This window comes from Lampris incognitus, chromosome 8 (assembly GCF_029633865.1).
Source record: "Lampris incognitus isolate fLamInc1 chromosome 8, fLamInc1.hap2, whole genome shotgun sequence".
Lineage (NCBI taxonomy): Eukaryota > Metazoa > Chordata > Actinopteri > Lampriformes > Lampridae > Lampris > Lampris incognitus.
In genome coordinates this window covers 33,939,825-33,967,373 of record NC_079218.1, presented here as the reverse complement: position 1 = coordinate 33,967,373, position 27,549 = coordinate 33,939,825, and the positions used below count along the sequence as shown (strand labels likewise).

The window sequence follows — 27,549 nt, the reverse complement described above, 5'->3', positions numbered from 1 at the left end:
ATAATTGTTTGTTCTAGCATATCAATCTCTCTCTTGTAACTCTCGACTGCCTGGCCAAATAAGAACATGCCAAGCAGTGTCTAAGGGACACAAAATCAGTAAAAAAAAAAAAGAAAAAGTGAATTAAATTTAACTTCATGAATAAATCAACAAACACATGCAATCACAAATAGATCATATGGAAGGCTGTCATGTTTCTGGTAATACTGGTCCAATTTCAGTTGATTGAACAATAAAGCAACAGTATCATCAGCAGCATCAGCAGCAGCAGCATCAGCATCAGCATCATCATCGCCGTTATTAACTATCATTATCATCATTATCATTACTATCATTATTATGATTATTAAAGGTTTGTTTATTTACCATCTGTGTTTTGACGTGCTCTCCATCCTTCACCATAGAGACAAAGACCGGAAAATGGAGAGAAGAAAAAAAAAACACAAAAAATAATAAGATGTAACACTCTCACAGCTAGATTTTTTTTTTGCTTAAATTTAAAAATAAACTTGTTCAACAGATAATTTAGCTTTGACATGATTGTGCATAGAAGCTACTTACAATAAAGACATATCATGTGAAATATATGACAAAATTATGGAAGAAAAAATATGTTTGCAATTTTACTGCACTGCTCATCAATACATCATCCTAACCTCATGTCACATGTTAACCCCCCACCCGTTCTCCTCAATTGTACCCGGCCAATTGCCCCACTCTTCCAAGCCGTCCCGGTCGCTGCTCCTCCCCCTCTGCCGAACCGGGGAGGGCTGCAGACTACCAAATGTCTCCTCTGATACATGTGAAGTCACCAGCCACTTCTTTTCACCTGACAGCGAGGAGTTTCGCCAGGGGGATGTAGTGTGTGGGAGGATCACGCTATTCCCTCCAGTCCCCCCCTCCACCCTGAACAGGCGCCATGACCGACCAGAGGAGGTGTTACTGCAGCGACCAGGACACATACCCATGTCCAGCTTCCTACCCACAGACACGGCCAATTGTGTCTGTAGGCACGCCCGACCAAGCCGGAGGTAATACGGGGATTCGAACCAGCGATCCCCATGTTGGTAAGCAATGGAATAGACTTCTATGCTACCCGGACACCCTATCTTTCATTTTCATGTTCAGTTCACAGTTTTGTAACTCAGGCAATTGTGAAAATACCCGTAACACTGAATGAGCAAATAATTGCCATTTACAAAGAAGTTTGTTTTCCTCTGGACAAATTACCACGTAACTATGTCCTAAGCCAGATGTGTTGTAATGTAACTTCATCTGTAGCCTCACATTTGTTTCTGATTATAATTGATCCTATGTGCTTTTAATTTGTTTCCAGTGAAATGATTCCACGGTGCCTGCTATGATTAAAGTCCAACATCATGCCAATATCTGTGACTATTCGGTTATTCATCTTCAGAGCTCACCGAATGATTCTTGAGTACCAATTACAATGATGCCAAGTAATTTTCCAAAAGCAGAAGTTTTATCTCATTAGTAATTTTGAGTACTGTCTGTGTTGTCAAAATTAGATAAATAACTTGCATTATATACAACCTGCAATGCATATGAGCATTGCAGGTTGGCCTCTGCAGGTTTATTTTCTATTTATGTGCCAATGTAAAGACCTACTACAATTTTTATTTCAAATTGGCTCCTCACTTTTTCCTCAGCTGCAACTCACCATGTTGTCGACAACTGACAAAGGGTTAAACTGGCCACTACTTTTCCCAATATTGTCTTTTTCCTCATCAGCTGCTCCCAAATAGAATAAAACAATTTTATCTTTTCAGTGATTGGCTGGGACTGTATAAGACAACAAGACTATGATGGAACTTAATAAGTGATGAAAAACAGGTGACCTGAACATGAATGCATCATCACCCAAAATGCTTTGTAAGGATTCTGTTTTGTCTGTAAATTCATCACAGAAAAAAATGCCTTAAATTTTATTATTACTGATTGCTTCAAGATACAGCTAGCTATGAAAACAGATATCTAGCCTTATAAATATGTATAATTTTTTATGTTCTGTGTTTCGGTTTTAATAAAATTCTTTGTTCTGCTTGTCATTTTCCCCCCTAATTCCATTTTATGTTAAAACCCCTTTTAACTAGTTAGTAAGGGGCTGTAAAAAAGTAAAAAGTACTTCCTGTATTTTCTATGGAAAGGCTGCAGTATGAGCACTCTTGGCCCTTTAGAGCCTACGCTGTTTAATGTGAAACCTCTTAACAAAAATTAATCAATTACAGCTTTCTTTGAAAGACATGGCTTGTCAACATAGTTCTGTCAACCAATGAGATTGAAGGAGGGATGGGACCAGAGAGGAAACAAAAGCGAGATCAACTTTGCCAACGTGGAGAGGAGGAAAAAGAAAAAAAGAAGAAAAAAGACGAAGGAGCGAAATTTAATCACTAATTGGCTGAAAACTTTTATTTGACATTTTATAATTATCACAATATGATTAAAGAGAAAGCAGAGTGTTTATATATATATATATATATATATATATATATATACTATATATATATATATATTTATATATATATATTTTTTTTTTTTTTCCTCATGAAACTACCGAGTATCCTCCTCCCATACACAGGACCTGCTTTTTAACACTTGCAGGTTTCTGTGAAAGAGGTCTTCTCTGGGCAAATATAGGTTGTTCTATGTTTAGTCGGCATAAAACTTTAAAGGGCAAGTTTCACTAAAGAGCAAGCAGTGTTGCCAGCTCTAATCTACTGACTGTCCAAAATGTCACTAGAACTCGTTAGGTGAAGTCATTGTCTAATTTGCATAATAATTTGCATATAAATGACATTACATGTGCGAGAGATGGCTATAGCAGTGGAGAGACACAAGCATTCTCCTAAAAATCGGAAAGAATGGCTAGATTTATTGCCTGTTCGAATCCCCGTGTTACCTCTGGCTTGGTCAGGAGTCCCTACAGACACAATTGGCTGTGTCTATAGGTGGGAAGCCGGATGTGTGTATGTGTCCTGGTCACTACACTAGCGCCTCCTCTGGACAGTTGGGGTGCCTGTTCGGCATGTGTGTGTGTGTGTCTGGGGGGTGGAATTGGGGGGAATAGCGTGATCCTCCTACGTGCTATGTCGCCCTGGCAAAACTCCTCACTGTCAGGTGAAAAGAAGTGGCTGTCGATGCCACATGTATTGAGGAGGCATATGGTAGTCTGTAGCCTTCCCTGGATCAGCAGAGGGGGTGGAGCAGCGACCAGGATGGCTTGAAGAGTGGGGTGATTGGCCAGGTACAATTGGGGAGGGAAAAAAGGGGGGGGATTTGTAATAATAAAGATGCAATTGCCACTCGCCACATTGGTCCCTCCACTGTAGCTGCATTTGGCCAGCAGCTGCCTGACGCCTTGGCTCCTTTCACTGTAGTAACTGACTCTGTTGAAAATTTCACTAGTGACTTAAATGTGGCCCTCTCTAGTCTCCTCGATTCAGCTGCACCTCTCACTACCAGAGCTAGGCAACTAAAGAGGCCTACACCCTGGTTTAATGATGAGACACATGCTCTTAAGTGGACCTGCAGGTGACTGGAACGTAAATGGCGAAAATCAAAATTGGAAGTTTTTTACCTATCGTGGCATGAGTGTTTATTGAAATACAAGCGTGCTTTATCTGCTGCAAAACAGCGTATCTCTCTCACTTAATCAATATTAATAAACATAACCTCAGATTTCTCTTGGACACTGTATCTAAACTTAATAAAAGCAGCCGTCTATTAGCTGCTCACCATTCACAGCCCATGAATTTCTAGATTTTTTCTGCAAGAAGGTTGATGTGATCTTAAATAATATTAGTTCTTCAACTCCAGCTACTCCTGCAGATCCTGCCTTACCATATTCATATCTATCTCTCTTGATACTTTGACTAAGTTCGTGTCAGCTTCTAAATCAGCTGCTTGCATCCTTGACTCCTTACCAGCAAAACTTTTTAAAGACCTCTGGCCTTTTCTTGGATCTACAATGCTAGATATTGTTAATTTATCACTTACTACTGGCACTGTTCCCAGCAGTTTTAAGACAGCCATGGTTAAACCTCTACGTAAAAAAACCAGACCTCGATCTAGGGTCTCTTAATAACTATCGACCAGTCTCTAATCTTCCATTTTTTTCTAAAGGACTAGAGAGAGTTGTGTATCAACAACTTTCGACCCATATAAAAGAAAACCATCTATATGAACCTTTTCAGGTGGCTTTCAGGCCCTGTCACTCCAATGAAACTGCTCTGACCAGAGTGGTGAACGATCTTTTACTAGCTATGGACTCTGAATCCACTTCTGTGCTTCTACTACTGGACCTCAGTGCAGCCTTTGACACCATTGATCACTGTATACTATTAGATAGATTAAATTGTAATTTTGGTGTCTCTGGCTTAGCTCTCTCTTGGCTCAAGATACTCAGTTGTATGTGCCTATAAGGGCTGATGGTCATACTCAAATGACTAACTTAGAGGCCTACTTGGCTACTATGAAAAACTGGATGTCATTTAACTTTCTGCTTTTAAATTCAGATAAAACCGAGATGCTGGTCATAGGCCCTGCTAGACACAGACACCAATTTGATCAAGTAACGATAACAATCGACAACTCTGTGGTTTCACAAAGTGTGGCAGCCAAAAATTTTGGTGTTACGTTTGATCCCAGCCTTTCCTTTGATAAGCACATTAAATAAATCACCAAGACTGCCTTTTTTCACTTACGTAACATAGCTAAAATTCAGTCTTTTCTCTCCATGGCTGACGCAGAGACTCCAATACATGCATTTGTTTCATCCAGACTTGATTACTGTAATGTTCTGTTCTCAGGTCTGCCACATTCTAGTACTAAAAGTCTTCAGATGATTCAGAATGCTGCTGCTAGAATCCTAACTAAAGCTAGGAAATTTGACCATATTACATCAATTCTTGCCTCCCTTCATTGGATTCCTATCCATGTTAGATCAGAATACAAGGTGCTTCTGCTGACTTATAAAATCCTAAATGGGCTTGCCCCATCTTATCTGTCTGATTTCCTTAACCTTACATTCTATCTCGAGCTCTTCGTTCTCGAAATACAGGGCTCCTGTGTGTACTCAAAGTTAAAAAGAAGTCAGCTGGTGGCAGGGCCTTTTTCTATCGGGCTCCATTGTTGTGGAATAACCTGCCAGCTGCCATCAGACAATCAGAGTCTGTTGTGTCCTTTAAATCCAAACTTAAAACTCATCTTTTTGCCTTAACCTACAATTAGTTGCCTTTAAGCTGAGTGCTTCACAACCTGTACTGCATGGTGGGTTGGTTTTCTGTCTCAATGAATTTACCAACCACTGTTCTGCTGACGAGATTATAGTGTATAGATTATGACTAGTTGATGACTTAATTGATTATGACTAATGACTATTGCAAACTGTTCTCTTCTCTCACATGTATTTTCTCTCTCTCTGAATGATGTCTTCTCCTTTCTCTTTTTCTGTGTGAATGGTGTCATGTGAAGGCTCCCTTGTGTGCACATGCAGTCGGTTCTTCTCCCAGGTCTCCTTGGTGATGGTGGTCACCACTTGGACGCTGCCTGCCATTCCCCTCATCACATTTTATTTTTATAAATCCATATATATATATATATATATATATATATATATATATATACACTACCGTTCAAAAGTTTGGGATCACCCAAACAATTTCGTGTTTTCCATGAAAAGTCACACTTATTCACCACCATATGTTGTGAAATGAATAGAAAATAGAGTCAAGACATTGACAAGGTTAGAAATAATGATTTGTATTTGAAATAAGATTTTTTTTACATCAAACTTTGCTTTCGTCAAAGAATCCTCCATTTGCAGCAATTACAGCATTGCAGACCTTTGGCATTCTAGCTGTTAATTTGTTGAGGTAATCTGGAGAAATTGCACCCCACGCTCCCAGAAGCAGCTCCCACAAGTTGGATTGGTTGGATGGGCACTTCTTTGAGCAGATTGAGTTTCTGGAGCATCACATTTGTGGGGTCAATTAAACGCTCAAAATGGCCAGAAAAAGAGAACTTTCATCTGAAACTCGACAGTCTATTCTTGTTCTTAGAAATGAAGGCTATTCCATGCGAGAAATTGCTAAGAAATTGAAGATTTCCTACACCGGTGTGTACTACTCCCTTCAGAGGACAGCACAAACAGGCTCTAACAGGTACTATTTAATGAAGATGCCAGTTGGGGACCTGTGAGGCGTCTGTTTCTCAAACTAGAGACTCTAATGTACTTATCTTCTTGCTCAGTTGTGCAACGCGGCCTCCCACTTCTTTTTCTACTCTGGTTAGAGCCTGTTTGTGCTGTCCTCTGAAGGGAGTAGTACACACCGGTGTAGGAAATCTTCAATTTCTTAGCAATTTCTCGCATGGAATAGCCTTCATTTCTAAGAACAAGAATAGACTGTCGAGTTTCAGATGAAAGTTCTCTTTTTCTGGCCATTTTGAGCGTTTAATTGACCCCACAAATGTGATGCTCCAGAAACTCAATCTGCTCAAAGAAGTGCCCATCCAACCAATCCAACTTGTGGGAGCTGCTTCTGGAAGCGTGGGGTGCAATTTCTCCAGATTACCTCAACAAATTAACAGCTAGAATGCCAAAGGTCTGCAATGCTGTAATTGCTGCAAATGGAGGATTCTTTGACGAAAGCAAAGTTTGATGTAAAAAAAATCTTATTTCAAATACAAATCATTATTTCTAACCTTGTCAATGTCTTGACTCTATTTTCTATTCATTTCACAACATATGGTGGTGAATAAGTGTGACTTTTCATGGAAAACACAAAATTGTTTGGGTGATCCCAAACTTTTGAACGGTAGTGTATATATATATATTTTTTTTTTACATGATGATGCTGGTCACATGGCTTGGTCCAGGACTGTTCCGATGGCATCTGGACACTGCTTGGCATTCTGTGCATCATATTCTTCATAAATTTTATAAGTCCATTATAATTCTGTTATCCTCTTTCAATGTTGTATTGTGTATTGCACGCTGTCCGTCTTGGGAGAGAGATCCCTCCTCTGTTGCTCTCCCTGAGGTTTCTTCCTATTTTTTCTCCCTGTTAAAGGTTTTTTTTAGGGAGTTGTTCCTTATCTGCTGAGAGGGTCTAAGGACAGGATGTTGTGTTGCTGTTAAGCCCACTGAAGCAAATTTGTAATTTGTGATATTGGGCTATACAAATAAAATTGAAAAAATTGAATTGAAGAATTGCCAGATATTTTTTTTGTTGTTGTTTGTTTTGTTTTTCCTCAATTTACTTTTGAGAAAATAAGTCATCAAGGGAGTCTGAACAGTTACTTAATCTAGTGACAAAGTCACCACATTGACAACAGTGGTTGCAAGTAACTCATAATGCAAGGGAAAATGAGAAGGACTCGTGAGGGCTGAACGGATTTATTTTACATTACTAAACATGCTTCATGATTTTTGTTTGGTTTTGATTTCCAAGCCACTCGAGCCTTGCTGAACACCAACTTTACAGCCCTGAAAGCTTTTTTGTTTTGTTTTGTTTCAACAAACCATCAGCTCCATTCCAGGTCCATGAGTTGTTTCTCACCTAAATAATGATTTCAAACTAGTTAGACTAACATATTACTGTGTGGCCAACATTTTATGTGGTGCAAGAAACTGCCTTTGGCTTAGCTGCTTGCAATAGGCTTATTGGATCCACAGGACTGAATACAGTAGGTTTACTGTTTCAACAAAACTGAAAAATTAATTTGTCTTCAAGCTGATTGCCCATTATTTGCTTGCAGCCTGCAGGAGTCTTAAACCAAATAACTAAACGCTTGTCTGTGCTGACTCGTATTTTGAGAGAGGGAGCAGAAATCATGAGAAAAATAAGGGTCAGGGGTTTGGGGGCGCTTAAGGTGGCAGTGTTGTAGAAGAACACCACAAGAGTTTAGTTGGCTAACGCTGGTGTGTCACTCCTCTACTCGGCTAACATTTGACAGGTGTAACGTGCTGGAACCTCTTGGCATTATGGGTTATTGGTGTCTTTGATGCCTCAGTATCCATCCATCCATTATCTGAACCACTTATCCTGCTCTCAGGGTCGCGGGGATGCTGCAGCCTATTCCAACAGTCATTCGGCAGCAGGCGGGTAGACACCCTGGACAGGCCGCCAGGCCATCACAGGGCCAACGCCAACACACACACACACACACACACACACACACACACACACACACACACACACACACACACACACAAACATTCATACCTAGGGACAATTTAGTACGGCCAATTCACCTGACTTACATGTCTTTGGACTGTAGGAGGAAACTGGAGCCCCCAGAGGAAACCCACGCAGACACGCAGAGAACATGCAAACTCCACACAGAGGACGACCTGGGATGAACTACCAAGGTTGGACTACCCCGGGGCTCGAACCCAGGACCTTCTTGCTGTAAGGCGACCGCACTAACCACTGCGCCACCATGCTTCAGTATGATATAGGCAAATGGGTGGGGGGGGGGCATAACGTGCATTTTAAACCAAAAGAAAGAGAGAATAGATTTCCTCCCTCCTACTGGTTGTATGATGCAGTGGTTTTTTCTTCTTTTTTTTTTTGTCCTAATTCATCACTTGGGCAATTAGTTTTACCTTCCTAGGGGAAAAAACAAATTCTCATCTTGAAAGATTAAATCAAAGGTTTTCAGTATAACAAAAAATATTTAGGTTTTTTAACCTGATGCTAATTTCATTAATTTTGTTTTGGTATAAAATTCTGGTATTTACATTAGACTGAATCAGCAACACTTGTTCAAATTGTAGCCCACATCTCAAAATGTTGATGATGGATTCATGAATACAATGACAGAAATAGAGTAACGTATGCCTCAGGGAGCTTATTCATGGTATATAAAGGACATATCTGTTTCCCTTCGATTGAACCATGGAGGAATTTTGCCTCAGCCTAGTTTCAGAGGAGAGTCCGTTTGGACGCAACCTCACACAAGAGACCGAGCTACAGGTGGTTGGACAGATTTCAGAAAGAGAGAAGAAGATGGTCAGAGACATTTTTGCCCATTTGGAATTAGGATGAAAGGATTTTGATAAACCAGACACAAATGAAGGATTTATCACTGACATTTCCAGATGATTTTGTGATATTCTGTTTTTGGCTAAGGGACTGCACAACAAAGACACAAACAATTTCATGTTACAGCTCTCGTGGGGTTGCATGAGCATCACCTATAATGCTGTATTTGTGTCAGCAGCAGGCAAATTGATCAATTTTGTCTGTGTCACGAAGCAGTGTAGGTTCTGATGGGCTGTCAATACATGTCAGGTGGATGTGGCTTTAAGTAAAGCTGACTGCCGTGTCGCTGATAACTAGGTAAGTCTCTGCTGAGGACAGTTAGAGGAGCTCTTCACATATGAAGCTGGCTTACTTGCAATCTGCTAATGCCCTCTGTTTCAGTTCAGGCATATTTCACTACTTCCTGGCAGAGGATAGGAGGAAAGCAGGGATAAAGAGATAAGGAAAAAGCAAAACTGAAACAGAAGAAAAACCAGGCTCAGAGAGAGAGAGAGAGAGAGAGAAAGAGAGAGAGAGAGAATAACAAAGTGAGAAAAACAGTGATGGAATGTATTACAGGGGCCTTAAAAATGAATAATTTTTTGTTTGTCAGACTGTCTTTATCTTCTCCAGCTGTGCTATTACCATTTGATTTCAGTCAGATGCCCAACACACACGCATTCAGGCACCAGCGATGGATAGCACCATGTTGATGTTGGAGGTTGCACAAAATAAATTTACTTAAAACTGCCTTTTCAGCATTTAAAGCTGGAGAACAAAGCAAGCAAGTTTAGAAAATGCCCTTGGGTTGCCAGGTGCCCCCAAAAGGCGGGGTTACTCTGTTTGACCAGAAATGAGAAAGGTGCATGGACTAAAGCCTTAAGAAACCTACTGATAATCTGTGAAGCTAATGCAGGGGACCCAAAATAAAGCCCTTATTCATGGTGAACCCTAAACATGCTTGACCTAGAACCTGGTGGTTATGTTTTAAATCTCAAAAGCCTCAAATTTTGGTTATACTATGGAGTACAATATACACCGCTGTTGATTTTCTTACTTGTTCTTTACGGATGGATTTATCTCTCCATTCTGCAAGTTTTCTCAAGTGAAGCACTTTGAATCCTATGTGCTGAAAAGTGCTTTATAAATTAAGTTCTACTTCTAACTTAAGTATATTTTATTACAAATTAAATGTCAATGTAAGTAGAGTGAATGCAATGAGCATCTCTCACCAAAAAATGTACAATTATACTTACAATCCAAACCTTTCTTAGCTGTGCAAGGAACAACTACCTCTATCCAAGAGAAACCTGCTGGTCATGCTTTAGAAACGGGCTGCACCTACTGCTGCCTTATCTGCTCTATTCATCAAGGCGATTTCAAAGGAACCTCTTCTTAGAAAATGTTCACTCAGTTTCACTTTTGTATTTAACAACCGTACAACAATTTTTTTTCCCCAGATTGTTTTTTTTTCCTCTTTTCATCTTGTGATAGTGATAGTGTGACAGCAAAGTGGATGTAAAAGTGTCCACTTGAAAATGTCCACCTGGCTCACTTTCAAGTAGGGCACCTTTTTTTTTATACAAAAAGTAGAAGGAAAAAAAAAAGGAAGAAGAGGGCTGCCAGAGAGGGAATAACATGCAAGACTCAAACCACCGATAGGGCAAGTAAAGACAGAGCCTTAGTCTTATTAGCCCCTGACAATACCTCTTATGTACCTCTTAAACCTGAGATTTTGACAAAATGCACCCTAGTTTTCTATCCAAACCTAAAAGTGAGGCACAAAAATCACTGATTTTAAACAAATGGGATCAGGTTGAATCACATAAGGCTCACCTTATGTGATTCAAATGAATAAGGAACTTAAGGACAAAAAGTACAGCGCTAATGGATGCTAAACATTGCTACTAGCAGAGCTTGTACTATGTTGTGGCCACCTAATATGAAATACATGGGCATGAATATGCAAATCTGATTAGGACTTGGTGTAAACATGGCCATGATCCATTACAAAATGATGACCTGATTGAAGTGTGGTGATGAGAGAAGTGACAATTTGTTTCCTAGCTTGTTACTTATTTTCCCCACCACTTCATCTCATATACCAAATGGTGCAAAGTATTACTGTGTGTGTATGTATGTATGTATGTATGTATGTATGTATGTATATATATGTATGTATGTATGTATGTATGTATGTATGTATGTATGTATGTATGTATGTATGTATAAGTTTGTGAGATGGACCAACCTTCGACCGCCCTCTTGAAGAAGACCTTGCAGCTACCACAGGTAATGACTCCATAGTGGCATCCCGAGGCCTCATCTGAACACACCAAACAGATCTTATGGGCTGGTCCAGCAGGCTTGGCCTGGCCAGATGCCGCCGAGCTGCTAGACTCCGCTACTCTGACTGACGAGCTGGATTTGAAGAGAGAGGGAGATTGAGTTATAATGCTGTGAAAAAGATCTTCACTTTGGTTTTAATTTAAGTTAAAATATTCAACTTGTTAAAAAAAAAAGAAGACAGAGTCATACTAAATACAGCAGCATCATCACAAATGAAAATTGGTTTTCACATGAAATAAACAAAATAAATACAAATGTCAAAGGATTCTTAATAGTCCCAGGTCATCTTTTTTATCACAGAGCAGTTTTATTAATTCCACATATCCTGCAGGCTTTCCAATTTCATCCATCCATAGACCATTAAGTCTTACAAGGCTTATATTGGTCTCTAAGTAAACAGTTAGTAGCCACCCTAACAACACAGCAAGATCATTCTTCATTAGCAATACACAATAGGATTCGGCATTGTGCATTAGATTAATATCAAATTATTTCAATGCTACTGCTTGAGCAGAAATGCATTTATTGTAGCTGTGTTGCCATCTTGACATAGGACTAGGATGAAAATAGATCTATGACTTCATTGTGATATATTTGATGATTTTATCACCTATCTCATTCATGGTTAGTTATGCACATATTTCTAGACGACGGACATCTACTCTTGAATTCTTAAATACCATTTTCTATATACTGTTAACCACTCTTAATATTCCTACTTTTGAAATGTTCTGATATTTCCCATTGCATTTTTATGAGCGTCACACAAAGTCAAAGTCCTGCTATGTACAAACTTACATAGTGAACAATAAAGGGTGTATTTTCATTTAAAATCAAAAGACGGCAGTCAACCAAATTAAAGTGAAGCCTGCGGCTGATCTCATTCATACAATAATGACTATGGTCCCAATTGAGTTGTGCTACACAATAATGCCACATATGAGCAGTTAAATCATTTTAAATGATCATTTTTCCCTCTACAGTCTACAGTTACATAACCATCACATCAAGTTTAACCATGACAAAAAAACCCACACAAACAACCCCTCCCCCCAAACTTATTAACTATGTAAGATCTCTTACAGCCATATTCCCAACATCTATGTACCACTGAATCAGATTGGGTTTTAAAGGAGTGGCGAGGGCCAAACAAGCATGTAGACTTATCTGTTAGATATGGCTTTGTCATACACAAGAGGCTAGTCTTTCCACCGTTGTATGTTTTGCCAACACAATACCAGGGGCTTATGGAGAGAAGCTGGCAGGCTCTCTAATATCTTTAAAACGATGTCCTGTGGAGGATTTAATTAATCTCAACAGCTGAGTCCGCAGCATCACTCTCTTGTACTTAGGGTTGTTTACATTGCCCTGCCGCTGCATGGCTGCTGCTTGGCTGATGTCTGCAGGCAAGGCTACACTTGTATAACAGGGATGGAGGAAGGCCGTTGCAGTAAACTAAGCACCAGTCAAATAAATTGTGGGACATAACACACATCACCCGCCCACCCACCCGTTGTCCAGGCGAGCCTGGCGTAAATTTACTGGGGCTGATCCTTCACGATCTTCTGGAAAGACGACACTTGTTTATGGACATCAGATAGAGAAAATGAGGGGACACTGGATTGGATGTTGGCTGGGTTTCAGATAATGCGATGTGAAAGAGTTTTAGGTATGAGTTTCGTCCCGACTTACCTCACCGATGATACTGACACTGGCTGCCAGGGTCAAAAGAATTCTGAAATCCCCAGCACTGCTCATCAGCACACATGCACACATGAAGTAATGTTTATATGGCCCTCATCCTAACCTGCATTCATATTCACCCTGTGCATATTTTTTCATGTATATACTTTTGTACAAGTATAGGCTCATGTATATGCATATCTTTATTTCCAAGAATCTACACCAGTAGCGCTGCACAACCTCTAAGCCAGCCTTTCCCAACCCAGTCCTCAAGAAACCCATATTCTGCAGATTTTCATTGTAACCCTGCATAGGTAGCCCTGCTTGTACTTACTCAACCAATCATCTCACAGCACTTACTTATGCAAGGTGTGCAACATTCTACATAATTCATTGCTGATTGGTTGAATAACTACAAACAGGTACCTATTCAGGGTTGCAAAGAAAATCTGCAGGATAGGGGTTCCTTGAGGACTGGGTTGGGAAACACTGCTCTAAACTAAACCGGGCATGCTTTCAAACCAAGAGAGACCAAGTGTCATTTCCATTGGACTGAATGCTGCAATCCAGACCAGGGGTGCTAGTAGTGCATTTCACACACATACTACGCCTGCCATTTTCACTCCTCCATTAGTATTATGTTTCAGGTCCCCCGCCTGCATATGTAAATTGGTAAGTATTGCTAAAAGCAGCATGGGATGTGGAACAGACTCAAAATGAAGATTCAAAATGAAGACTAATAAATTTGTTAAACAGCAATATGCTTAATCATGCTTATTGAGCCAATATATCATTTTTCAGCCATTATCTGAACATGAAATAAGCTATTGGCGTTAAATGCTATTATGACAATGACTTTATGCCGTTATTAATGTGACCAAACGCTTTGATTAAAACAAAATTGCAAATCGAAAATAAATGCGCTCTGGTGAAAATAAGACACCACCAGGTGGTGTGATGGTATCAGCGGTCACGCACCATGGTGTGTAAACTTGTTTTAATACAACACACTTCTTCATGTAAACATGAACAACAGTGGACAGAGTTAAGAAGTTGAGAAATACCTTTGCATTATGATCCAAGTTATCTTCACAAGGATGATGCTAAGATATACATTGCGTGGAAAGTTACAATTGCTCATGAAGCGCAAGGTGAATTTGCTTTATTAATTGTCTTTCATCCAACCTCCATAAGTATTAAAATCTACCAAATTAAAGTTTACTTCCATAAACCAAGGCTATGTGAATAGTAATGCTATTAAAGCATATTAAAGCTATTTAATATGCTATATTAAAACTACCAAAGCTATGATAAATTTCAGGTTAAAGATATAGAAACAGATACCATTATGTATCTAGCCACACCAATACCCATCATTACACTCACATAAGCAACATGACATTTGTAATTATATAGCATTCATCTAAACATGGTTACAAAGTGCTTCAAATGACAAAATAAAGCGAGTACAGTCTATCTGTTATTCACACAACTGACCCTCACCTCATCTTAGGTTGATTTATGCTACGTATGGGCTTTACATGTTTTGTATATTTTATATGTATGTCTAAATTTAGTTATTAATTTATGTAAATTAATAATGCATTTTTTTCTTGAATTAATAATTCATTTTTTTCTTGATCCACTGTGGTGACCCCTAACGGGAACAGCCAAAGGAGGAGTAGGAGGAGGATGAGCAAGAAGAACAAGAAAAAAATGGTAAAAGGGTAAATGGACTGCATTTATATAGCGCTTTTCTAGTCTACTGACCACTCAAAGCACTTCAATGATGTCTCACATTCACCCATTCATACAAAACTGATGGTGGAGGCTGCCGTGCAAAGTGGCAACCTGTTCATCAGGAGCAGTTAAAGGTTCAGTGTCTTGTTCAAGGACACTTCGATATGCTCTCTGCAGAAGCCAGGGATCTAACCAGCAACCTTCCAGTTAACAGATGACCCGCTTCACCTCCTGAGCCATGCCAGAAGAAAAAGAATACATTTTTTTTTCTTACAGTGGATTTTTACTTACCAAACAGGCCTATGCCAGATAAATAAAGTTTGACTGACTCATTGAGAACAAATGTTAAATGACACTTTAAATTTAATTTACAATTCATTCTCTATGGAGCGCCTTCTTTCTTGTCTCTGGCTGTAGGAGACAGTGGAGAATGTTCACTAATGCTGAGAAAGCTTTTTCAGAAAAGGACGGCTGTATCTTGATGCTGAAAATCATTCTAATAATTTTATTAAATTAAAAGAATGTTACTCCCTTTCACCCAAAATGTCCAAATTCAGACTTCATCCAAACACTCATTCACACAGATTTAGAGTCTAAAATTCACCTAACGTGCATGTCTTGAACTTATGGAAGAAACCAGAGGACCTGCAGGAAACTGTCATTAACATGGAGAAACTTAATACCCGTAGCCACTCAAAACATTATCATCACCTTGTTCATTTTATTGATTGCATTTGCCGAAATGGCCGGTGCGCGCATGCAGGTGGTGGGGGGGTCAAATACATCGGCAATCACGGATTGTTGGGCTGATGCTGGCGTGTAGGAACATTTTGACATATCGCCCAACCCTACTTTTCACAAATATTTTAATTATGTTTTCAATGAATGTTTCCCATTAATCACAACCAAAAGATTAAAAAAAAAGACTAGTAAAGGCTGGCTCACCCCTGGGTTACAAAAGTCCTCAAAGGTGAAAAATATACTTTATAAAAGGCATCTATTAAGTCCAGCATACTTGAACAAAATGAATTACAATTTAAGGAGTCATCAAAGAAACATGGACACCTATAAATCAGTTACTACAAAGGAAGAAGGCATCGGTAGAGCTACTGTCACACTTATCTGACAGGGAAAATCCTATCCTGATCCTTATGAGATTACATATAAGTTTAATAAATTCTTTGTAAATGTGGGTGTTTTTCTTGGAGAAAAAATAGCAAGCCCAAGTGGAAGTTCCCTTGATTATGTAGACAGTAAATAATAATAATAATAACAATAATAATGGATTACATTTATATAGCACTTTATCTAGACACCCAAAGTGCTTCACATTGAAAGGGGGAAACTCACCTCAACCAGCACCAATGTGTAGCACCCATCTGGGTGCTGCTCGGCAGCTATTTTGTACCAGAACGCTCACCACACATTAGCTTGAGGTGGAGAGGGAGGGAATCATTGATCCAATTAAATGGGGATTTGATTAGGTGGCCAGTTGGAGAGAGCCAAGTTGGGAATTTTGCCAGGACACTGGGGGAACCCTCTACTATTTGCGATAAGTGCCATGGTATCTTTAATTACCACAGTGAGTCAGAACCTTGGTTTAAGGTCTCATCTGAAGGAAGGCATCTCCTACAGCACAGTGTCCCCATCACTGCACTGGGGCATTGGGATTTTGATTTTTTTAGGACCAGAGGGAAGAATGCCCCCTACTGGCCCACCAAAACCACTTCCAATAGCAATTCAGTTTTCCCGGGAGGTCTTCCATCCAAGTACTAGCCAAGCCCATACCTGCTTAGCTTCAGTTATTTGGCAGAGCCAGGGTACATGTTGGTATGGCTGCAATTAAGTTCTTTTGATCCTCACACCAATAGGGTATTAAACATCATAAATAATCTCAAATTATCAGCAGCAGGACATGATGAAATTAGTGTTATTGTTGTGTAAGAGGTAAATTCCTCTAAGACAAACTAACTTATATTTTTGCCACTTCCCTAGAAATGGGTGTTGTTCCCAGAAACTTAAAGGTTAGGTTCCAAAGGTCACCTCTATTTTTAAATCAGATGACACAAGCTTTTCTACAAACTACTGTCCAATTTCAATCCTACCATATTTTTCAAAGATTGTCAAAAAGCTGGTATATAAAAAAATCCTCAAACATCTAAATTCAAATGAAAAATTATATGACCACCAACATGGCTTCTGCAAAAATCATTCCATGTACATGGTGCTTATTGCTGTCTATCAATAACATATTTAGCCAACTGAACACCTTTCCTTGGAACCCATAGCTATATAACTTTAATAGTAAAATATCATGATTCACAGTGTTGAAAGCTTTAGAAAGGTCCAGAAAAAAATCCTATGGCGTGCTCATTATTGTCTAATGCAGTGGAGATTTTTTCAGTCAGTTCTATATGTCTTTGCTAAAAGTTGTGAGTGCAATGGAGTCTCATTATCATGTGGAGTACCTCAAGGATCCATTCTTGGTCCATTATTATTTCTTATTCATATTAATGATCTTGCTGTAGTATCACATACTATATTCCCTATTCTATTTGCAGATGATATTTCCTCCCACAGTCCAAAGACATGTAGGTCAGGTGAATCAGCCATCCTAAATTGTCCCCGGGTATGTGTGTGTGTGTGTGTGTGTGTGTGTGTGTGTGTGTGTGTGTGTGTGTGTGTTTGTGTCAGCCCTGTGATGGCCTGGCAGCCTGTCCAGGGTGTCTCCCCGCCTGCTGGCCACTGACTGCTAGGATAGGCTCCAGCATCCCCGCGACCCTGAGAGCAGGATAAGCGGTTCATATAATGGATGGGTGGATAGATGGATATTTGCAGATGACACGAATCTTGTTCTTTCCCCACAAACATTTCAAAACCCTTATCAGTGATGCAAATGACTCACCTATTCTAAATGATTTCAATTGAAGAAATTATCACTAAATATAAAAAAAAATCTAATTTCATATTTTCAGGAAGGACAAAGTATTATAAAGAGGAAGCTAAGGCAGTGGCAGCTGGCCAGTACAGGGCGCTGGGGCACTACCCCCTTCAAATATCAAGAGATGAAAATCTACTTAAACATGTTCAATATAATTTAGTTGTATACTGGAATAATTATAAAATAAAAGTGTTTTTCGGTCTGTGAGAGCCTGTTAGCAGCCATTAAATATTGGTTCCAAATGGTATTTGATCTGAATACATATACTTCCTGGGTGAAGAGCGCTAGCCAAACAATACCTTATGTAAGCCCTCAAACTTTTGGCGAGCAGGTGACCTGAGGCTGCTGTCTAATTGTTGGGGTTTTTATTTTCAGATTTTCCATGGGGCGCCGTTCTGTGCGCCCCAGACACTCCCACTTTTATTGGCAGCAAATTGGTATTGTTTTAATGTTTTTGATCTAACGTGATTGGACAATTCTCACGGCTGTCAATCACCTTCACACCCACCACAACGCCTCGTCTCGACTGTCAATCATCCACCGTCTACGAACCCTGATAAAATCTATAGGCTACATCGTCCTTCTTAATAACTCTGTGACTGTGTGGACACTAAAGCAGCTGTCAGGTGTGCTGCAACAAGGTAAATTGTGCCCCCCCCCCAAAAAAAATGTTTAGCACCTGCCACCACTGAGCTAAGGTCTTTAATGAGGGCAAAGAAATTGATAAGGTATCAGCCACTTGATTTCTGGAGGTAATAATCAATGAAAATTTTTATTGGAAAGAGCAAATTGATTTTGTGCAAAAAGCGATGAAGTCTGTAGGTATTATTAGGAAAATGTGTCCACTTGTCAATAAGCCTTGCCTTCTAACCTTATACTACAGCTTAATATACATCTATATACCTTATACACCTTACTTACTGCAATGTTGAATGGGCCAGTACTTATCCCATGTATCTCCGTAATTGCCATATAATAAAAAAAAAAAAAAAGTTTGTTAGGCTAGCTACATATTGAAAGTCTAGGGAACCATCTGCATCTCTATTTTATAAACTTGAACTATTGACAATTTTTTATATAAACATCCTACAAACATGCATTTTTATTTAGAAGGGAAAATTTCAGGACAGCTATTTACCACAGTGTTTCCAACTATATATCTGTAGAAATTGCTACATTCATACTTACCCAACGAGACAATCAAACTATCTAGATCTCCCCTTTTATCATACCCACAGGGGCAGTATTCAATTAAATATAGAGGTGTACAACTATGGGACGTAAACTTACAACTGGTAGACATCTTGCCCTCGCTACATGTTTTTAAAAGAAAATTAAAAGACGCATTAATAAGCACCCATTGTACTAGTGTGCCTTTTTATTCGGTTTTCTTTTGTATTTTTGGTTGGTTTATTTAAACCCTTGCATTCCCTCCATTGTGTTTTTTTTTTGCTGTTTCTTTTGTTTGTTTGTTTTTGTGGTGAGGTTTTAACATAAGCTGCAGGTGAGTTTCTTACCTCACCTGCACATCCCCTTTATAAGAACTGTATTCACTGCATTTGAAATGTTTTATTTGTGTGAATAACGTAAAGTCAAATCAAACTGCAGCCTCCACACAGAGGGGCCATGATCGAACCCAGCAAACTCTGATCATGGGTCAACGGTGCTAACAGCAGCTAAGACACTGTGCTGCACTGCAACAGCTGCATCATCGCACTATTGGCAAAGTAGGTAAAATATGTACCAGTGCTAGAGTCTGTAATATCAGGAGGGGAGTAGTATTTTTTTTTACCTTTGTCAGTTATGATGGGTATGCTGTCCAGGTATGTTCTCGCATCTTTCGTTTTTGATATTTTCTATCTAATGCAATGTTCATTTGGGTAAAAGGGCAGCAATGGCAATGTGAATTACGGGTCATTGCCTGGCCTATGGAAACTTTACTAGGGCTGCTGGGTCACCAACAGCACAGCTTATATTGTGATGGAAGCTACACAAGCAGTCAGGGCAGCTCAGCAAACAACAGGGCAATCTACATGGCCACATGAACCCAAAGAAGTATCTAGGCCTGTATTCTGAAAGTGGTTAGTTCCATGCTTTAGTTTTCATTGACATAACAAAATAGAAGATTAACACAATGATTGTTGGCATTAGCTCTTTAACTTTCTTTCCTCCCCTCTCTCACTCTGTTGCCCCTCCCACTGCTTAGCAAAGCAGCATGGCCTCTAGCCACGCATAGCAAAACCAAGCCTCTACAGGCACCCTCAAACTAGACCACAAGAAAAAAGGTCAAAAAATGATTAAACAAAGAAAGAAAGAAAAAAAACAATGGAACTTTTTTGGGACAAAATAATGCATGATACACAATACTTATTGATACACTTGGATAGACAAAGCTCACAGCGGTTGCTGACACACAATAACAGAATGGCTGGCTCATATCAAGAGCACACAGCTGCAAAAACGCAATCCAGCAAACACGCCTTCACATAGACTTTTACAAATACTTTGAGAATGCACTTCAGCAAAACACATGAATAAACAATCTGTGAAAAAGGCACTGAATGCAAGCTGGAGTTCAATAATCTTTGATGCTCTACTATATCTCTGCACACACTGCTATCAGTGGGCCAGTGTGTGCAGTTTTTCTCTATGCAGACAGACAAGGCAGAAGAATCACAGATGATGGCACCAATGGCAATACACCATGCCTGAGGAATATATTTCAGCTTTCCTGAAGTATAAGCTAACTAGCAAATATCGCCCGACGTTGCTGAGCAGTAACAATTGAGAGAAGCTAAAAATTCACTTACCTTTCAAATAATTTTCTTATGTTCATGTAATCGTTATGTTCATGTAATCATTTCTGAATCGAACAATTCTGAATAAAATCAATGAATTTCCTGCCCGTTACAGTTTTGTTACTCATTTATCAAATCAAAAACATTTGAAGCTCTCTGATGCCCTACCTTTACTTCAGTGCCTCAAGAAGTATTATTAAAGTGAAGGGCCAGCAGAAAGAGAATGGTGCAGACAGCTTATTTTATGAAATCACACTGGGAGATGAGGGTGAGGGGAAGAAGTGAACACCAAGATCAAATTCAATTCCAGGTAAGCAAACAAACACCTTGCAGCCAATAAGGAAAAAATCAAAACAATGGGTTACAAGGGGATGAAAGACCGCTAAGGGCCTGTTCCAATATCTAGACTTGACCCACACTTGAGCCCTTTGGCAATTAGCGTCACAACATTATCAATGTGGTACATTATGGATCACATACATTTAGCCAACTACCGCTCCACAGCAGCCTTCGCTTAAGAGCAGATAAAGTGCACTGTGCTTTGAGTTATTAGTGAATTGGGACACACTTGCCCACTTACACTGACTGCATGATTACACGTGCCAACTTTGGAAGTGTTTGAGTGCAGATCAAGTGTGGATAATGGGATAGGCCAAACGTATAGTGGGAACTCATAGAAAGATCTTTCAAAGATTAATTCTTCTTCACAAGCCAGAGACTGCGTTCAAATCCTGGCATCAACAGAAGGGTCTATGCCATCATTGGGTCTGCTAGATGATGGGATCTACAACTACAGAGGCAACTATGGCATCCATTTCCCAGTGCCAAAGTGTGCTCAGGCAAGGCACTGAACAACGAAACCGCTCCAGCAGTGCTATACAACAGGGACCATGGACTGTGGCCCCTTTGAATAAAAGTATTCTTCAGCATGTGAACGGCTTTACATGGACGTTACATGTGGATTTATGGTAATGGTATGTGTTGCCATGAATATATTATGTTATCATACATAAAACATATGTTATCATGCACACAACATGTGTAACCTACATGAGTACATTACGGGTTAACATACACACAGTATGAGTGCAAGCTTGTTTTTCTTTTTTCTCTTTAAAAGCCTCAGTGCAAAAGTAATGCATGACGGTTGATAATAATAATACTAATAATAATAATAATAATAAGGATAATAATAATAAACTTTATTTGTATAGCACCTTTCATACATAAAATGCAGTTCAATGTGCTTTACATTAAAAACAAGGGAAACAATAAAATTCAACAACAATACAAATAAAATAAGTTAAAAGTAATAAAACACAGACCTAGGCAAAAAACATAAAACAAGGCTTTTAAGATAAGCAGAAGATATGGAGGGAGTTAGAACAATTGAAACTCTTCTTCAAAACTTCAAATTCTATTAAAAACAGTTTGACAGAAACATAACTAAGGAGTGTTCAAGTAGGGGGTTGGTGCTTTGCCCAAGACACTGCAACAGGACATGTGGCTTTAGTGAGAAACTACCCAGTAACCTGTGAAACGCTCAATCTGAAAATTGACACCAAATTACAGAAAACCAGAAAATTTTAAAGAGACGTTTCTCAAAGTGTCTCAAAAATTGTTGTCTTCAGCATATTACATAACATACTTCTCTAATTAGGTTTCCATATTTGTGAAAAACAAGCTCCTCTAAGGGAAGTAGAGGAGCTTTGTATTTTTCTTTTTTTTTCCTTTCTTTTCACAATTCTGTTGGAATGGATGGCTTTATTTCACCATAAATGCTGCACGCAGGACAGAAGTGTAAATTGGTTCAAAATATTCAACCGTTTCGCTGCAATATCATTAGACAGTAAATAGCCTTACTCTAAATGTGTAATTCTCTAAAACAACTATTTCTAGAAGTGACTGTTACCTCAAACTGTGACAGTCATGAGACTGATACCTAGTTCACACTGCATGACTTTCAAGGTCATCAGATTGCTATACTGTTCACACTGTGAAAATTGCTGTCTTGTAATCGGGAATGTTGAAGCCATTGTGGTTTTCACACTATTTGACCATTTGCCATTTCATTGCAACGACAGGGGGTCACACATTACAAGAGCTTTCACCAGGAGGAATCCCTGATGAGTCTGTCTGGTCTACAAACTATCTTTTTTTCTCTCTCTCCCCCTTTTTCTCCTCATTTGTATCTGGCCAATTAACATGCGTCACTTCAGGCATTATTTACAAGATCCTGATCAGGATGTAAACTTTTTAGGAAAAACGTGAAACATACAGCGAAACATGTAGACAAATGGATTGATTCTTATTAATTTATCTTCTTCTATACCCAAGTTTCTGTCATCTCTGAGGTCTTAACTTGCCATTTAATTGCTTACTGTTAATGTTTTTTTATTGTTTCATTGCTTTCACTTTATGCCTCCCTATTGTCCTACAATCTTTTGTCTTTTTAATTTTTTTCCACAACTCAAGATTCAAGATTCTTTATTTGTTATGTCTCATTATAAAAGTATAAGAGAGTAAAATTCTTGAGTTTGAGCTCCTCAACACTGCAGCAACAATAGCAATAAAATAACAATAACTCTTTTACTCTACAAATTATTCTCAAGCTCTGGAAAGGCCGAACACAAATAAAATCTATTTTTATTATGTTAGGTCACTGCAGGAGAGAATCAAAGGAGCAAACATTTCATCAGAGTCGGGCCTTACAGTGTTTACTTAATGAACTGGAGCCTTCGGGTCAAGTCACAGAATTCCAAGTCCCAGCTTCAAGGGTCAGTATCATTTCCATAATGGATCTCATATGGGTGCTAAATACTGTAAAAACGAATTCTAAAAAAATGGGAAGGCGGATGTGACTCTGGCTACCCAGTTAACCAAAAGGCAAGAGGGAGGGCAAGCTAAGTTGGAAATTAGGCCTATCCATTTAGCTCATAGAATTAACCCACATTTCATATCAAACATAGTTTAGCTTGAGCAAAGTCACAGGTACCAGGCTACTGTAGCTGCAAGCTAAACACAATCAAATTATGAATAGGCCCGGCATTATGGTATAGCTTGATGCACTTCTAAAGAACAAAGCCAGTGCTAAAGATTTCCTTTGATTCTGGGACAGGTAGAAAAGCCAGCTACGTGCAGCTCAAGTCATCCTTGGTTTTGATTTTGAAAACCCTCCCTATTTCAAGCGCTGTCCCGATGGCGAGAGAGGGGCATTACGAGCTGCAGTGGTGAGCATGGTGTGAAAGGCCCTTTAGTTCTATGACATCTAGGTATGCAAACAATATCTCACAAATTTAACATGGGTTAGCTTGTTGGTTGAATTGCATGAGGAAGAGCGAAAACCCTTCCTCAACAGAAATATCCATTCTTAAAAAAAAAAAACCTCCTTTACATATACACAAAACCTGCCATCTGACTGTTATGCGTTAAATTGTAAAATGGTAAATGGACTGCATTTATATAGCATTTTTTCTAGTCTACCAACCACTCAAAGCGTTTTACAGTGGACACCTCACATTCACCGATTCACACACACATTCATACACTGATGGTGGAGGCTGCCATGCAAGGCACCAACCTGCTCATCAGGAGTAGTTAGGGGTCCAGTGTCTTGCTTGTGTGAAGCTGTCTCTTTTTCTGTCATATATGATCTAGCAATGCTAAGAAGAACTGTGTCAAAAGATCGTTTCCATTTTTTTTTCACACCTATGATAGTTTAGACTATCAGTCCTCAGCACTGAGAGAAAATGATGCAGAGAGATCAGGGCCGTAGCCAGGGCAAAAATTTTAACCGCGGTCCAGAAGCATAAGTAGAGCGGGTTTACTCTACAGTGGGTTTACTCTATAGCTGTACATTTGTACTATTTTTACTTGTTTACCCAGGAAAATTCGAGTTTCAGACATATAATTTCTTGCATTCTGGTAAATTTTTAATGCAAGTGAATCACAATGTAACTAGCTGAAAAAAAATATCTTAACTAATTTCTAAAATAAACAAGTAAATAAAATAAGTAACTACAGCATAATCTGACTGCCTATGATCAATCATCTACTACATCATGAAAATTATTTTCGTCACACACAGCAATTGAGGCAAGTGTTTCATTAATTAGATCATTAGCCTAACTGTAGACATTCTACAACTATAACTATTCAGTTATAATGCACTACGCATTATAACCGAAAAGTTCAGAAATATGTGAAAATTCAGATGGGTGAAAGAGCACGTACTGATTTCGGTAGCCCACACTCAATTGAGATGTTGGAAAGGAAGACAAGATCCCAACTGAAGTTTAAGATTTTATGTGAGAGAAAAAAAAATACTGTGAACTGCTTCCTGGGGTTTGGAAGTTTCTCTCCTCTCTTTCTTGACACAGAATGTCACTCAGAAGCACTGCTTCCCCACAGGTAGTGAACCGACCAGTTCAACAGATATGTGAACATGGTACATATGTATCGTTAATATTTACCTAGGGTGACCATATCTTGGTTCTTAAATAAGAGGACACTAGTTAGTAGACACTAAAATGTTACTCACTGCTGGTAGGCTCTCGTCGTTCTTATCCCTCCGCCTATCAGATGTGACAGAAACATGGTGGCTTATCACAGAGGAGTAAGTTTAGATTGGCTGAAATAAGTCTTATTTGGCGGATCGATATGATCACAGGGCCTACAACAAATTCACTCAGATTAGTTGATTGTTCTGCCTAGGCTATGCTAACATTAACCTAGTAGGGGTGTCGGCAGGGGGATTTATCACAATGTGACAACACTTTCCTTTACAAAATAAAATTGTGCTCACTCACACACACACACACACATTCACACATATATAAAATGCAAAACATCAGCCTGAGAGGGAAAAAAATTACTGAGGTCAAGACCTCAGCGACCTCATAGCTGGCTACGGGGGTGAGAGAAACTGCTGTGAAAGAGATCCTGGGCTGTCAAAGATAATATAAAAGGCAAAAAGAAAATAACTAGATGAAAGATGGGAGTCAGAAGTTCCAAGTTTTTCTGACTTATGTCTAGTTTCATGGCATAGGGCCACTACAGGATGGGATTATTTTATGAGTTTAAATTGTTGATGCTGAATATGCAAGACAAGACGGCAAGACATTCAGCCACAACATTAAGTTTGTTAGGTTTATTCCTCCCTCTAAAGTTGAACACTAAATTTAACAACTGGGTGTTACGTGCCTTGTTAAATGGCACATCCACAAGAGTTACTGAGGTGAGGAAAAATGTCCCTTATTGGCTAATCTAGCTGAAACTTGTTCCTCTGAACTCTCAGCTACTCTTGCCTCTTGGGTACTCCTTTTGTAATCAGTAGAGAGGTCAGACATCAGTAGCTTTGTTTACATCAAGCTATCCATCCATCCCTCCATTAATCCATTCATCTACACTACACCCACTTAATCCAATCCAGGGTTGCACAGGGCTGGAGCCTATCCCAGCATGTACTGGGCAGATGGCATGAAGACACCCAAGACAGGTTGCCAGTCCGTCACAGATGTCAAACTATTCTAATGGGAATTTGAAGATAGAAAAAGAAAAGCTTGATGACAATGCAGCATTAAAGGTAAATAAATGGATCTTAAATATAACAAGAAAAGGTTTTCGCTTGTTTGATGTGAAAATGATGATGAAGAGATTATGTGATAAGGCACGTTGGAAAGGGAATTTTCCATGTGTCACACGCTGCACACAGGGACATTCTTTGTTTGCTTTAACCAGTTAAAAGAAAAGCATTGTTTTCATTATGATCATTTTCTGTTTTGACTGGATATCTTGTTTGAGCTTAAGTTTAGGTCCAGTGTCAGGCTAATTTTGAACACTGGCACCTATGATATAACCACCAAAATAATTTTGGCAACAGTAACATCATGTGTAGTTAGTTAGGTTAGATCCTTTGAACGGAAAAATAAAAATGAGAATAAAAGGTTTATCTTTACGGCAGGCACATATGCTTTTTAAAGAAGCTTTTTGTTTCCACTGTCTTTGAGGGCGTTTCTGTTAGCCTCTGAAATGAACAAAACCTCCAAACATCAAGTCTGACTTCAAGGATAGAAGTTCTTGATTATACACACAAAAGATGTACATTCTACACACGATACAGGGGGGGAAAGGGAAGCTTGCACCTTATATCACAAACAAAATAATTAAGAAACAAACAAATACAAAGAGCACCTTGAAATTGCTTGTCCTCAACCCCTTACTCTCTCTCGCCCTGTACCATTTCCATGTTCTCACTTCCTCTGTTTCTAATCATATCCTACGCTCTTACCAAGTTTGCCTCCTCCTTCTTTCGTTTCTCCCTTCCCCACCTCCTGGACAGTCTCCCTTCCCCTCTCATCTGCCATGGTTATATAATATTTATAGTGCAGCTGCTGTGGCTGACTCCTCCCCCATTGCAGGCACTCAGCCAATCAAATGGCACAAAGGGCAGGAAGTGTAGGGGAGGTCAGGCGAGTCATGAGATTATCCAACTCACCTACCCGGAGACGTGTGTGTGTGTGTGTGTGTGTGTGTGTGTGTGTGTGTGTGTGTGTGTGTGTGTGTGTGTGTGTGTGTGTGTGTGTGTGTGTTTTGGTCCTTCTGTTTCTGTTTTGTTTGCTTTGCTGTGCATCCTGCACTTTACCTCTTTATGTATGCGTTATGTCATCCTCACATAGATAATTTGTATGAATGCATATGAATGTGTGTGTGTGTGTGTGTGTGTGTGTGTGAGTGTCTGTGTGTGTGTGTGTGTTTGTTCTGCTTGTCCATGAATTACTGAGTGGAGCCTTTGGTTACCAGAGCAGAGCCTACCACAATAAAGCAACCCTTGTTTAAGAGTAATCATGTGATTGCTTGATGTCTCCCTCTTCTCTGTTTCTCTCAAACCCTCCCTCCTTTTATCTAGTGCCCAATCCTTCCCTTATCTCCATCTAAGCTTAGTGCTTTCAACCTTCTCTCCCTGACACTGTATTATACGTAAATGTCAATG

The 27,549-nt window shown here is 39.3% G+C and overlaps 1 protein-coding gene across 1 annotated transcript in view; it reads right to left on the bottom strand.

Moving 5' to 3' along the window:
* Window positions 1-27,549, bottom strand: part of LOC130116877 (glucocorticoid receptor-like) — a 159,427-nt gene that overhangs the window by 57,426 nt on the left and 74,452 nt on the right. Inside the window, exon 2 of the mRNA XM_056284965.1 lies at window positions 11,299-11,468. Within this exon, the coding sequence (XP_056140940.1) occupies window positions 11,299-11,468 (170 nt within the window). The remainder of the gene's footprint in view (window positions 1-11,298; window positions 11,469-27,549) is intronic.